At 39.9% G+C, this 13672-nt stretch overlaps 1 protein-coding gene across 1 annotated transcript in view; it reads left to right on the top strand.

Annotated features, from left to right (window-relative positions):
* RGS7 (regulator of G protein signaling 7) overlaps window positions 1–13381 on the top strand; it is a 364521-nt gene extending 351140 nt beyond the window's left edge. The window contains exon 17 of the mRNA XM_036277369.1: window positions 12674–13381. Within this exon, the coding sequence (XP_036133262.1) occupies window positions 12674–12724 (51 nt within the window). The 3' untranslated portion in view covers window positions 12725–13381. The remainder of the gene's footprint in view (window positions 1–12673) is intronic.
* The last annotated feature ends 291 nt before the right edge of the window (window positions 13382–13672 follow it).

Genomic DNA, 13672 nt, shown 5'->3' with positions numbered 1-13672 from the left:
TCTTTCCTCCAACACCACCCCCAATTCTGACCAATTTCCCCAGCTCTTAAAATAGAACCACAGTTGTTTTGATTTTTTTTAAATTCCACATATAAGTAAAATATGCTATCTGTGTTTCTCTGACTTACTTCACTTTGCATAATGCCTTCCAGGTCCACCCCTGTCATAAATAATAAGATTTCATTATTTTTTATTGATGAATAATATTTTATTATATATATAAAATCTCCCACCAGTTCTTTATTCATTCACCTATCACGCTAGACACCTAGGTTGCTTCTCTGTCTTGGCTATTGTAAATAATGCTGCAATGAACATAGGGTGCAGGTATCTTTTTAAATTAGTATTTTCATTTTAGGGGGTGGGGGATGGGTAGAAAAGGTGAAGGGGAATAGGAAGTACAAACTTCTAGTTATAAAATAATAAATCACTGGGATATAATGTACAGTATAGGAAATAGTAATATCACAATAACTTTGTATGGTGACAGATGGTTACTTGATTTATTGTGGCCATCACAATACAAGGAATATAAATGCAGAATGACTGTGTTGTACGCCTGAAATAATATACTATTGTAAGTCATCTAACTTTTAATTTTAAAAAAATGACACCACATTGTCACACACTGCACAGTTAAGAAAGGATCAACAAGAAATAAAGGGAAGAGAATTAATCATCTACACCTTCAATCAAAATTTATACATCGTGTGCTGACATGTGCTTTGTCTTGAGAACATGCAGAAAGTATAGACTTTAATTGCTAAGGTGACTAGTGATATAAACAAAATGTTATACTGTACAGGAGAGTGATGAACTGTTTCTACTTGGTGTCAGGGTGGACAGCGAGAATGGGTAATATGAGAATTCCCAGAGGAGTTACATTTAACTGGATAAATAGGATTTCATTAGGCCAAGAAGAGGGGGAAAGATGGAATTACTGGAAAAATAAAGAAGTTGAATAACATTGATACACACACAAAAATATACACATACACAACATACTAGTACATTTCAGATAACCTTCAGACACAGTTTTTTAGGGTTAATTCTTTTAATCCAGGAAAATTTAAAGTAACAATTTTCATTGCATATTTTGTTTTGCTAGTCTGCTAAAGAAATGAAGCAAGGAAATTAGAAAGGCTCTCTGATTTTTCTCAGTAGATTACAAATGATTGCATTTATTTTATTAATCATGAGAAATAAATTTCTCTCTTGAAAATTATATATAAAAATAAAATTATATGAAACATCATTACATCTTACAGTGGGTAGTTTCTCTTAAAGTTCCCTTTAAGTTTCTATTTTTGTTTCTTTTATTTCTTCGTTGTTCAGTGTCCCTCTATGTTATGATGACTTCTAGGGTCAGCAGTTGTGCTAGGCGTACATTTTATGTAATACCTTTATAGAATCAGTGAAATAATTTCAACACAAGATAACAAATGATTAATTTTATTATAATCAGATAGACATAAAAGAGGAAAGATGGAATTTAAATAAAAATTTGAAAGGAGTTTTTGTGCAGGTCAGTATCCAAGAGAGAAATGGAATAGGGAAAATATAGGTAAACAAATACTTACACTGTGAAAGGAACTAAGGAACGTGAGATGCTAATACTCATACTTGCATTCATTCAGTGCCTGCCAGGTACCAGGCTCTGTGCTGGGCACTATATATTATCTATTTTAATTTAATCTGAACCTGCAATGTAGGTCTTATGATATTTATTATTTTACCTATTTTACAAGTGAACAAACTGAAGGGTCAGAGGGTGGACATAATGTGCCCAGAATTACAGTTAGTTTGGCAGCTGGCCCTGACCCACAATTTCGGTTCTTAAATTCTCTAACTCCTCACTGATCACCCAGCTCCTTGATCACCTGCTACCTGATAACATCCTTCTCTGGAGCCAGAGTCTCTTTTTAATTAGTGTCTGTTTGTAGAAGCTTATTTACATGTTCCAGCATATTTTTATAATCTGGCTTATAAAAATAGCATCACAAGAATTTCACACAAGAGTCCAAATGTTTCGCTAGATAGACCTTTCCAGTACCATTGGAACTTCCGCTGGTGTCTGAGACTGGTAAACTCTTGGTCACTTTAGGGAGTAATGTTAATAACAGCTAACAGTTGCACAGCATTTTACAATGTTCCAAGGACACCCATTCCTTTTCATTTGTTTTGGGCTTTTTTGTTGTTGTTTTGGGAGGTGGTCTCACCACGCTTTTCCACAGAGCAAATTGAGGAATAATGAGGTCACTTTGTCAATATCGCAATGGTTGCATGTTAGAACCAGAACTGAGAGCAAATTCTTCTAACTTTAAATCCATTACTGTATAGATGACTCCTTTTTTTCTGCACTGTGCCCAACACTAGAAGGACAAGAATAACTCACATTTTTGTGTTATACCTTCACCTTGGCTTGTTATCTCAAGAAATCTCTTTTCCTGTGCTTTACACTTTTATAAGTTTCCTTGTCATCAGAGAAGTCTCTTAAGGTCTTTCAAGGGTTGCTATGTTCTCTCATGCCTTTACGTGTTATTCACATGAAGCTGACTTCATTCTCTTCTGACAAAGTTCATACGCTGTACTAATGGTTTTCTTCCTCCGTCACCATCATCAAATCTGCCATCAGTTTTCCAACCATTAAGTTATCATAACATCTGTCCACCACATACACCTTAAGGGAGAACAGACAGGAGACAAGGGGGAAACAGCAGGCTGGGCGAAGGGTCCATCACGTCCCATCAGAATTCATAAATCAAGTGCCGGTGGTCTTACTGACCTCCCCTTGGTTTGTGTGCAGTAGAGATTAAATCAACCTGGCTCTGGGCTAGAAAAGTAGAAATGAGAATTAGAGAATGTCAGTGTTGAGCTCCCAAGAACACACGTAATCTAAGCTCTTTTGGAGAAAACATTTACCCTACCTCAATAAAGACAATTATCTACCTTGGAAAGAATCCGCAGAAAAGATGTAGTGACCACCTTGGCGACCCCATCCCGTCTGCCCTGGTGTTCTCATGCTGGTGCACTGGCTTGTAATGTGTGCTCTGGGGACCACACAATTTCCCAGGAGAAGTTAGGGAACCTCTGGAAGAATTTTAGCAAAAGGACTGAGTTGGCTTTGAAATCAGTTGATCTTTTGGGATCAAAGCTGGATTTAACTTTGTAACTCATTAGTATATATATTGTTAAGAACACATGTAAATATAAATCCTATAACAGTATAACTTGTTTGAAGTGTTAAAAGTGAAAAAGATACAATTCTTTTCTTTTTAAATTTTTTTTAATTGATTTTAGAGATAGAAGAAGGGAGAGGGAGAGAGAGAAAGAAACAGATGAGAGAGAACATTGATTGGCCGCCTCCTGTATGCCCCCCACTGGGGATTTGGCCCACAACCTGGGCATGTGCCCTGACCAGGAATCAAACCGGCGACCTCTTGGTGCATTGGTTGACATTCAACCGCTGAGCCACTCTGGCCGGGCAAAAAAAGATACAATTCTTTTTTTTTTTTTTAATCCTCACCCAAGTATATTTTTCCATTTTTTGTACAGATAAAGTGGGAGGGGAAGGGAGAAAGAGAGAGAAACATTGATGTGAAGGGACACATCGAGTGGCTGCCACCCGCACGACCAACCAGGGCCGGGGACAAACTGCAACCGAAGTACATGCCCTTAGCGGGAACCGAACCCGGGTCTCTCCGGACCGCAGGCCGACGCTCTAACCGCTGAGCCAAATTGGCCAGGGCAAAAGATACAATTCTTTATCTAAGTGCATGCAGTAGAGGGGGAAATAACTTATTGTGGAAGTCAGGAATCAGACTTTGTGTTCCTTATTTCCAAAATTGCTTTACTAAGTTACACATGAATAACAGGCTTCACTTACCAGTTGGTCCTCGCCGTAGCCTTACACAGTCGTACACAGCCTGTCTGTACATCCATGTCCCTTGATATTATTTTCTTCCACAATGAAACTAAGACGACCCATGGAGTATTCAGAAGGTCATTTTCTAGACTGTACTCACACTAGTGAAACTGCACAATAGAAAGACCTCCATGGAGCTAGCGAGACCCTTGACTTACATACACGTCCCTCGGAATGACGCAGACCGTGGGCTTCACGTACACATCCATTGTGATATACAGACTAGGAGCTAAGAGAAGGAAGGTTTGGGTTTATATCTGTACAACTTCGAGAGAACTTTATGCATGTTTTTCTTCTGTTTGAGTGCTGTCGGTGTTATTACTTGAGATTACAGATATATTCACATAGATGAACTATCTTAGAAAATTCCTAGAGCACCTTGAGTAAATGTAATTTATAAACTTTTCACTGGGTTCCCTCTCAGAGATGTTACCAGTAAACACATAAAGGGAGTCTGATCACGGATGAACTCTTTTCTCCTCTTTCTTCTCTTATGGACCTGAAACTCACCTCATCTATCATTTTGTTGTTGATATATATGTTACCCGTCTTGTTTTATTGAAGCTGAAGCAGCAGGTGGTGATAACTGGCCCAAGAAAGCAATTTTAGGTTCCCTGCAGCATGTGTATATCGATTGGCGTGAAATATATCAGACTATGTAGCCTATTTCGTTTGGAAAATATATCTTAATTTTCCCCTAGTAGCGTGATTCGTTCTTAAATTGCCATCCAAGTTCTCTAAGCTGGGAATTGCAGAGTGGTTTTTGGTCTGAGGGCATCCAGTGCCACCCAGGGTTGTCCCAGGAATGTTTCAAGGTTGCTGAACAGACAGCCCCCCGTGGAAAACATCCCCCTCGCCACTGAGCGTTCCAAAGGCAGACGTTTCAATAGCATTGGCCAAAGTTTGGTTCTGATATACCCAAGGCCTTGGCTCTGTACCGTGGCTATAAGCGGCCTGTGTAGGGGAGACTATCCTGGGGGCTTGTGTAGCACGTTTATAACCCAGTAGTTCCCATGTATCCAAGTGCTACCGGATTCTTTTATCCAACAACATAGAAACAGTCACTGAGCCCCTCCTGTCGTCAGGCACTTGCCCCCTGTCTGAATGCACACATCACGAGACAGTCACCTCCCTTAGGAAGCTGATGGTTTATAAAAGGATAGACATGATCAGAAGTAACGAAGTTGGGGATGGCACTAACATGCGCACCCGTGTTGGTTCATTCTGCTCTCGAACGGTAACTGTTGAATGAACGGAACTAGCTTCCTACTGGTTTTCTCGTGTACATCGTGACGGTGTTTCTTAAAGAGCACAGAGTTGGCTGGAGAAAGAGTCAGGACCCAAGCAAGACACCTGCTTTCTAAGTAGCCAGGGCAACCATCCCTGAAGGAGTCCTTGGGGGAGTTCTTTGCAAACAAATACTAGAAAAGGAATATGCCATTAAAAAAATGAGCGAAGGACTTGAACACTTTTAACAAAAGAAATAGTCAATAAATACATGAGAAAAAAATCTATATTCATAGTCAAGTATAAATCAAAAAACAACAAAATAATATTTTCCCCCAGATAAGTTAGTTTTTAAAATGATAATAAGTAGTGTTAGAAAGGGGGTAAGAAAATCAGCGATTTCATACACTGTTAATCGGAGTTTGAGTTGCTAATCACTTTTCTCGAAGAGAACTTTATAGGATGTGTCAAAAATTTCAAAAATCTCTCACTTTCAGTCAGTAGTTTAACTTTAAGAAAGCCCAGATATTCACACACATGCAAGAATATCTCTTGCATCATATTACTGCCAAATATAAGACACAATCTGAATGTACAACAATTGTGCATTTCTTAAGTGCATCAGAGTATATCTACCTGGTGGAATATCATGCAGGGATTAAAAATTAGGTTTTAGAGCAGTATCTTTCATCTTTTTTTTTTTTTTTTGCCACCCACGTTTGACATAGTAATATATATGTGTTTGTGTGTGTTCGTGTGTACTACTGCATAAAGTGTACTTGTGTAGAACTAAACTGTATAATATATTAACTGTGTGTGTGGAACTCAAATCATCCTTATTATGTACAACGCAGTCTGAAATATTTTGATTTATTCTATAATATTCAATTATTTTCTGAATGTTGATAGCATCCTTCTAAATTGATTTTCTTACCCAGTAATACAATGAATTTGAACAAAACACTATTTTAGAAGAAATATGTAACATGGATAATTGATCAAAATATAATTATTTTAATACACATGTTACTCATAATGAGTTATAATACTATGCACAGTGTAATTTCAGTTTTAACAAACCATATTTTTATGTAAAAAAGTAGAGGATATATTAGTATGTAAATTAGGATATATTTTCTCTAATGGATGTACTCTACTTTTATTTTAGGAAAATACTTTTGGCAAGGAAATTTAAGTGTTTGGCTTTACTTGTTCTTTTTCAATCCACACAGGAAGCTAGTAATCACTGTTTAAATGTAAATGTGTTCATAAACCATCTCTTTTTTGTACATAGTAATATAATATTTTTAGTGTTCAATATTAAATACACCAGCCCAAACTAGCTACAGAATCCTACCTTCCTTCCTCCCTTCCTCCCTTCCCCTTCCTCCCTCCCTCCCTCCCTTCCTTCCTTCCTTCCTTCCTTCCTTCCTTCCTTCCTTCCTTCCTCCCTTCCTCCCTTCCCCTTCCTTCCTTCCCCTTCCTTCCTTCCTTCCTTCCTTTCTTCCTTCCTTCCTTCCTTCCTTCCTTCCTTCCTTCCTTCCTTCCTTCCTTCCTTCCTCCTCCCTCCCTTCCCTTCCTTCCTTCCTTCCTTCCTTCCTTCCTTCCTTCCTTCCTTCCTTCCTTCCTTCCTTCTTTCCTTCCTCCCTTCCCCTTCCTCCCTTCTCCTTCCTTCCTTCCTTCTTTCCTTCCTTCCTTCCTTCCTTCCTTCCTTCCTTCCTTCCTTCCTTCCTTCCTTCCTTCCTTCCTTCCTCCCTTCCTCCCTGCCCCTTCCTGCCCCTTCCTTCCCCTTCCTTCCTTCCTTCCTTCCTTCCTTCCTTCCTTCCTTCCTTCCTTCCTTCCTTCCTTCCTTCCTTCCTTCCTCTAGCTCCTGCCTTCCAAGTCTCAGCAGTTTGAGCTTATCTTTAACTTTCTAGGAATTCACTCTCTACACAGTTTTGCAGAAATAATTCTGTGTTTCAGTAAACTTCACCTGCACATTAACCTAGGAGAACCGGGTTCAGGTAAAGCAGGGAAGAGCCTCCAAACACCTGGCTTAGCTTCCGTTCCCTCTTAACACCTCCCCAGTGAGTTTCCTTGCTAAGAACAGCCAGGGCAGAATGGGAGCTGAAAAGACCCAGATATGCTCATGGACTCAGTTAGCATGTAGGTATGACCTGGGCGGCCCATCCTCACCTGATCTTGCCTCTTCTCTAAGTTCAAAGCTACTTGTCCCAAGGGAGTTGAATCTCATTACCCTGGTTTCTATGTTTATTCTTATCGTGTGATTTCCAGGCAAGGAGCTCAACTCATGCAAAGAATCAAGTTCATATTTAAGATTAATATTATGTAACAGCTTCGCCAAGCCAGGTGGCTTAGAGAATTAACAAAGTGGCATGTAAATGCACTTGTGCTGAGTCCATGAGCAAGAGTCAGAGAAGCGAATGGCAGGAGTCTGGGGTCAGTTAGAACACTTTAGCAAGGACTTGGGTAAGAGGATGATTTTTGAGGAGTGAGTGGCGTCTGAACAGGTAAATGGATGCATAGACAGGTGCCCCGAGCTGAGACAGGAGCAGGTACACGGACCTGCCAAAGGACCCTTTTGGGAAGTGACAATAGGTAGTTTGAGAGGCCAAGGAAGCCAGATCATGAAGGATTTTAAAACACAGGCATTAAAACCCAAGCCATCCCTGGCCCGATTGGCTTAGCAGTTGGAGCATCAGCCCTCAGACCAAAGAGTCACAGGTTCAATACCTGGCCACAGCTGGGGTTGTTTGGGAGGCAACCATCGATGTGTCTCTTTCACATCAATGTTTCTCTTTCTCTCTCTCTCTCTCTTCCCCCTCTCTCCCTTCCACTCAAGCTAAAAATCAATGGAAAATATCCTCGGGTGAGGATTAAGAAAAAAAGAAAAAACCCAAGCCAGATTATAAAGGATTTAAAAATTCCTGCATTTATATTTGTCTGTGAAACGGGCATTTCTCAATGACAATCAAAGGACAGACGGATAACATCCTCCAGTTCAGCCTGTCATAAAAGCAGACCCTATCTCTGGTCCAGCAGCATCTCGTTACCATGGCTGGTCAACTCCCTTTACTACATAGCTGTAGAGCTGAGCTTCTGGTCAGGTACCAGGGTCGAGTCAATGACAAGATTTGTCCTTTCTTGTTCCCAGCCCTTCACCAGTGCCCTTAGAGCCTGTGAGGCATTCTAGAATGTGCTTCTGAAGCTACACAGCCTGTGGGAGAGGGTAGGAGACAATAAATAACAGGAAAGTAATAGGAACTGTAAGGGAATACAAGAGGTGAGGTTAACATTTATTTTAAGAATCCAAAGATGCTGCCAATCCCCTCCTCTTCTCTTTAAGCTCTTCCAAAGCCATCTTCTAAAAATCTATCCCTTGGTTTCTCCTCGGCTTGGTTAGTGGCTTGTGGACTGGGGACGGCTGCTGTGTTTTTACAACAGTGACCACACAAATTGCTTGGTCACCCTGGCAAATGCAGCTTCTCTCTCCTTCTGTTTGGGTTCATGTCCACACAGCTTTCTCTCACTACTTTGAAACCAAGAACAATTTTAAAAATCAGGTAAAATTCATGACTGCTGATAGGTCACTTGGAAAAGTGAAGAACACGCACATAAGTTGTTTGGGGGCTTATGGTGGGGGTGATATTTTCCAAATTCGACACAATCTCTATGCAGCAGCTAAGACAGGAAGGAACTGGTTTGGTGGAGGTGGTTTTACTGTGAGACACTGCAAGCCCTTTGTTTATATGACGACTGTAGTGTAGATTAGGTAGGTGCTCTGGGCCAGCTAAAGGCTGAGGTTTATTCGGTCCTGAAACTGATTACGTGCTTTTGTACCTAGCAGTTGGCTCGCTAACTAGATACAACATTGCCAAATCTCATAGGATCCTGAGTTTTGTCTTGTTTTGTTCCAAATTTCTGTCCTCGTCTTTCTCTACAGATTCCTGTTTCCAATGTAATCTATTTCCTTTAGAACCTGCCCCCCCCCCCAAAAAAAAGAAAGAAAGGGTATAAATCACATAACAAACAAATAGTCATTTGATTCAAAATAAGAATTGTTCAAACTGGTAAAATTCCTACTGGTAAGGATATTTTAACCCTCTTCGTTTCCAAAATTAAGACTCTAGAATTAAGCTATAAAAGTTGATCAGATTCCTCCATTTAGAAAAATTATGCAAAGGTCATTGTCAGGGGCTGACTGTGTACACCCTCCGGGGAACTGTCCAGACAGGATCCTGATGAAACGGCCAATGTGCAAACACCGGGGCGGAAAAGTAGGTTTACTTATTAATTACAATTATTAATAAACAGTAAACAAGAATAAAGTCTGTGTTTCTCATTCTCACAACTGGAAACCTACTTTTGCCCGACCCTGTATTTCCTTTCCTATCTAAATGGAAACAATCAGTGTTCTTTTTAATTTAAGATTTTCCAATAGAGTGAGCAACTGGCATTTCCCGTGCATCTCTGTCCGGTGGGAACGGATGGGAGATTTGCACAGGTTTCCAGACAGACACAAGTGGTCTCGGTCTGCAGTCCAGGTGACTCTGGTCATCGTGCTGTTGACTTTGGCCCCCATCTGGGGCCCGTAAATTCTTTTTGCTTTCAGTTATACCCAAATTTGTCTTGAGTTGTCTCAATACCCAGAACAGGTATCCTTATTACATGTTTACAAGTGTATATCACACAGAATGTTTTATTGTGTGACCATGTTAAGATGTGTTCACTTTCCCGTTTCTGTTCTGTTTTCCTGTGATCACAAGCCCCCAGGTTCACTATAGGCCCGTGTTTCTCTATGGGCTTTCATGAAGGAGTGTATTTTGTTTTTTAAATTTTTTTTCTTTATTGATTTTAGAGAGAGAGGAAGGGAGAAGGAGAGAGAGATAGAAACATCGATGAGAGAGAACATCGATTGGCCGCCTCCTGCATGCCCCCAACTGGGGATCGGGCCCACAACCTGGGCATGTGCCCTGACCCAGAATCGAACCAGCGACCTGTTGGTGCATGGGTCAGCACTCAACCACTGAGCCACACTGGCCGGGTGAATGAATGTTTTTTAATTATCTCCGGGACAACACCCTATCAAGCTAAACTTGAACTTCACTTCTTTTTTAATGAAGCCCATACCTGGCAGGTACTAATAGCTTCAAAGATACTTGTAAAAATAAATAAATAAATAATGTGGAAAGAGAACCATGTTACTGTTTATTACATTTGCAAAGATGACAGTAGCTTCCACCCTCCAAATAAAAAAGTATTATATCTGAGCTTCAAATTGCTTCCTATTTTAATATAACTATTTCATTGTTTTCTCCAGTAGTTTGAACCAAATTACATTAATCTGCAGTTTTAAAATAAATGGTTTTATTTTAATATCCCCTCCCCCTCCTCTACAATATAAAAATTCCCTCTTACGCCTCAACCAATAGGTCGTTCTCTCCATTCCACAAATGGCATTAGAAATAGTCAGCACTTTCAAAAAATACATGACTCAGCCTCAGAATGAATATATGTGCACACATTTATACATATTTATACATGTATATTATTAACACCACAAGAGAATGCAGTAGTAAATATAGAATATGGTACACTCTTCAAGTATGAAAAAAATCTCATTTTTTATTCCCACATTGTTGGATTAACCGACTGCTCAGGTTTGGGGTGGAAAAGCAATCTAATTGCAGTTTCCAATTCATTAGCAATTGTCAACTCTCATCAGAGTCAAAATAGTGACATGGGATCTTGGTGTCCTCATGAGAAAGCATATAACAGTGATAATAATAACAGTAATAAAATAATGAGATAGTAGCCAACATAAACAGTCCATAGAATGTTCCAGGGATACTTTCAAGCAGTTTACTTGTATTATCCATCAGAAAAAGCTTTTAAAGTAGGTGCTATTATCCTCGTTTTCTGACGAGAAAAGGAGAGATGTGCTGTCAGTGTGTAAAACAGCGTAGGGTGCATTGCTAACAGCCTGCCTTTGCCTTCATTATTTCCCTCTGTAGAGTAATTAAAGCACACCTAGGTGAGACCGCTCTTCGCTAAGCCTTGGCATCGTCCAGTCACTGCTGAAAGCTAAGCTGTGAATCCTTTTCCCCGTTAGAAGTGGCGCTTGGTTTTCACGCCAACACTCGAGTGCGCAAACAGCCCTTGTCAGTTTCTCTACAGTATGTAGAGGAAGCTTGATTTTGGAATTATTCATTATTTCTTAAACATGGTATCCTTTTCCCAAAATATGGCTGAGTGCTGATTTCTCTGCCAACACCTCCCCACCCCTTCATTAACCTCTGAGCCACATTGGGTAGTCAATCAACACTATTACTTTGATTAATTTATTACTAAAATAGTATATTTCTTTTAAAGAATTTTTTGATTTTTTTTCTTATTATTTTAACCTCTGAGAGGTACAAATTTCATTCAATAAGTGGACCGTCTATTTTATACCAGCACATATACCATAAGTGATAAAAACAGGAATTGACAATCTGCTATTCTGATCAGAAATTTTAGATTTCTTACTGCTCTAGAGTACTTGTAATTAACAGAGATAGTTTTAGCTTTCAAGATCTGCCCCCCCACCCCAAAAATGAATATTCTAGGTATTAACACAATATGTGGAATCACAATATATGGGATTTTTCTGGGGCTGGGGCTGGAGGAAATCAAGTAGGAAAGGACAGAGAGATGTCTCAAGTTTGAAGTAAAGAGCAAAGTGATTTAAAAAAAAATTTTTCTTTATTGATTTTTAGAGAGAGAGAGGAAGGGAGAGAGAGAGAAACATTGATGAGAGAGAACATTGATTGGCTGCCTCCTGCATGGCCCCCACTGGGGATCGGGGCCCACAACCTGGGCATGTGCCCTGACGGGGAATCAAACCAGTGACCTCTTGGTGCGTGGGTCGATGCTCAACCACTGAGCCACACCGGCTAGGCAAGAGCAAAGAGATTTTTATCTTTAGATGTATAATTGGCACCTTTATCTCCATTACTATATAGGATAAGGGACAGACTTAATCTGAATTTCCACCAGTCACACCATCAAAAATGCATTGTATTTAATTAAATCACACTCTGTGCATATCTCAATATTTATCAATGCAACACTGATTCCAGCAATTGAGCACAAACACATTCACAATGCCGTCTTTCGGAGCAGCTCACTAAGTTTTGTTGTAACATGTTTATGACCAGTTGCCAACCTAGGTGTTGCATCATTGCTAAACCTCAGTAGAATGTTTATGGTTTGTTTTATGAGTTGCTAATCTGTGCTGTGCACCCATCGTCTGTTTGCAGTGGGAGGAAGTGGGCAGGAGGGTGGGGGGTGGAAGGAGGGAGGATCATTTTGTTTGATGTGTTGCTGGGAGGGAAGTCGGTCATAAAGTTTGAGCTACAATGTACGTAAAGGGTTTGTGGTCACCCTTGCACAAAAATAAACGGTAACGAATAGATGTTACTTACAAGCTGGTTTCCAGCCATCATACTGTTTTTCACCCTTGTTTATATTTTTTCTCAGGGGAGATCTCTCACGTCAAAGAGGTTAACAAGCCTTGTTCAGTCTTACTAAAAAGATCATCCTGTAGCATGGAAGCAGACTGAGTCATTGCATATCCTTTGTAGCTCTTTGTTGTTACCTGGAGCAGAGGACATTAGACCAAGATGTTGCATGAGCAAAGGACCTGAATTGTTCTTCCTTTGTGTGCACTAAGGCGTTGCCATCTCCAAGGGACCCGAGCATCTCAACGCCTCCATTTCAAACTGTTGTCTGCTTGCTTCGTACTAAACCAGATCTGTGTCTTTTCCATTTTATCGAGTTCCAGTGAAGTAAACCTTTTACTCCTTCCCCTCCTTTCTCTCTCTTTCTCGTAGAGCTTCTGCTAGACACACAGCTCACTGAAAATTCAGCCAGTCACAAACTGGAAGAATTGTAAAAGAAAAAAAACAACAAAAAAACATGTATCAATAAGTATCCATATGGCTTCTCATTTACTCAACAATAAATTAGCACAGAAAGTTTCATTTCACCAATGTATTCACAGAAACAAGCTCAGATCTTTGTCTATTGTCTGTACATTCTCAGTTAATGTTTCTTGCATTTATTTTTATACTGTGTTTAAATAAGAAAACACCTTTTACTCCAAATGGATTAAAGTTGATCCCTTCTCTGTAAATTTGTGTATGTTTATATTGTTGTTTTATCTTTCATTAAAAGATGCAGAAACTCTTTGCTTTGTAACTTTTGACTTTTGTGATCACTGAAGACAAAAGGGCTCAGAGAACGTCAACACATGTAGAGTTGCAATTGAAATGATCGCCCTGGGGGTATATTTCAGGGTCCGAGACAAGGATGGCACAGCGCCAGGGACAGATCGGAAGTGTTCTGTTGGGGGCTAACCAGGACCAGGTAGACCCTTTTTCTCCCATAAAAAAAGAACACAAACGGGACTTCCACCTTCTTAGAGCTATTTACAGGTCTTTCTGCCTCACTATGAATGTGCATCTCTATGTTTTGCTA

This window comes from Molossus molossus, unplaced genomic scaffold, assembly GCF_014108415.1.
Source record: "Molossus molossus isolate mMolMol1 unplaced genomic scaffold, mMolMol1.p scaffold_m16_p_23, whole genome shotgun sequence".
NCBI lineage: Eukaryota > Metazoa > Chordata > Mammalia > Chiroptera > Molossidae > Molossus > Molossus molossus.
The sequence above is the reverse complement of the archived record's forward strand: the minus strand, read 5'-3'. Positions and strand labels throughout refer to the sequence as shown.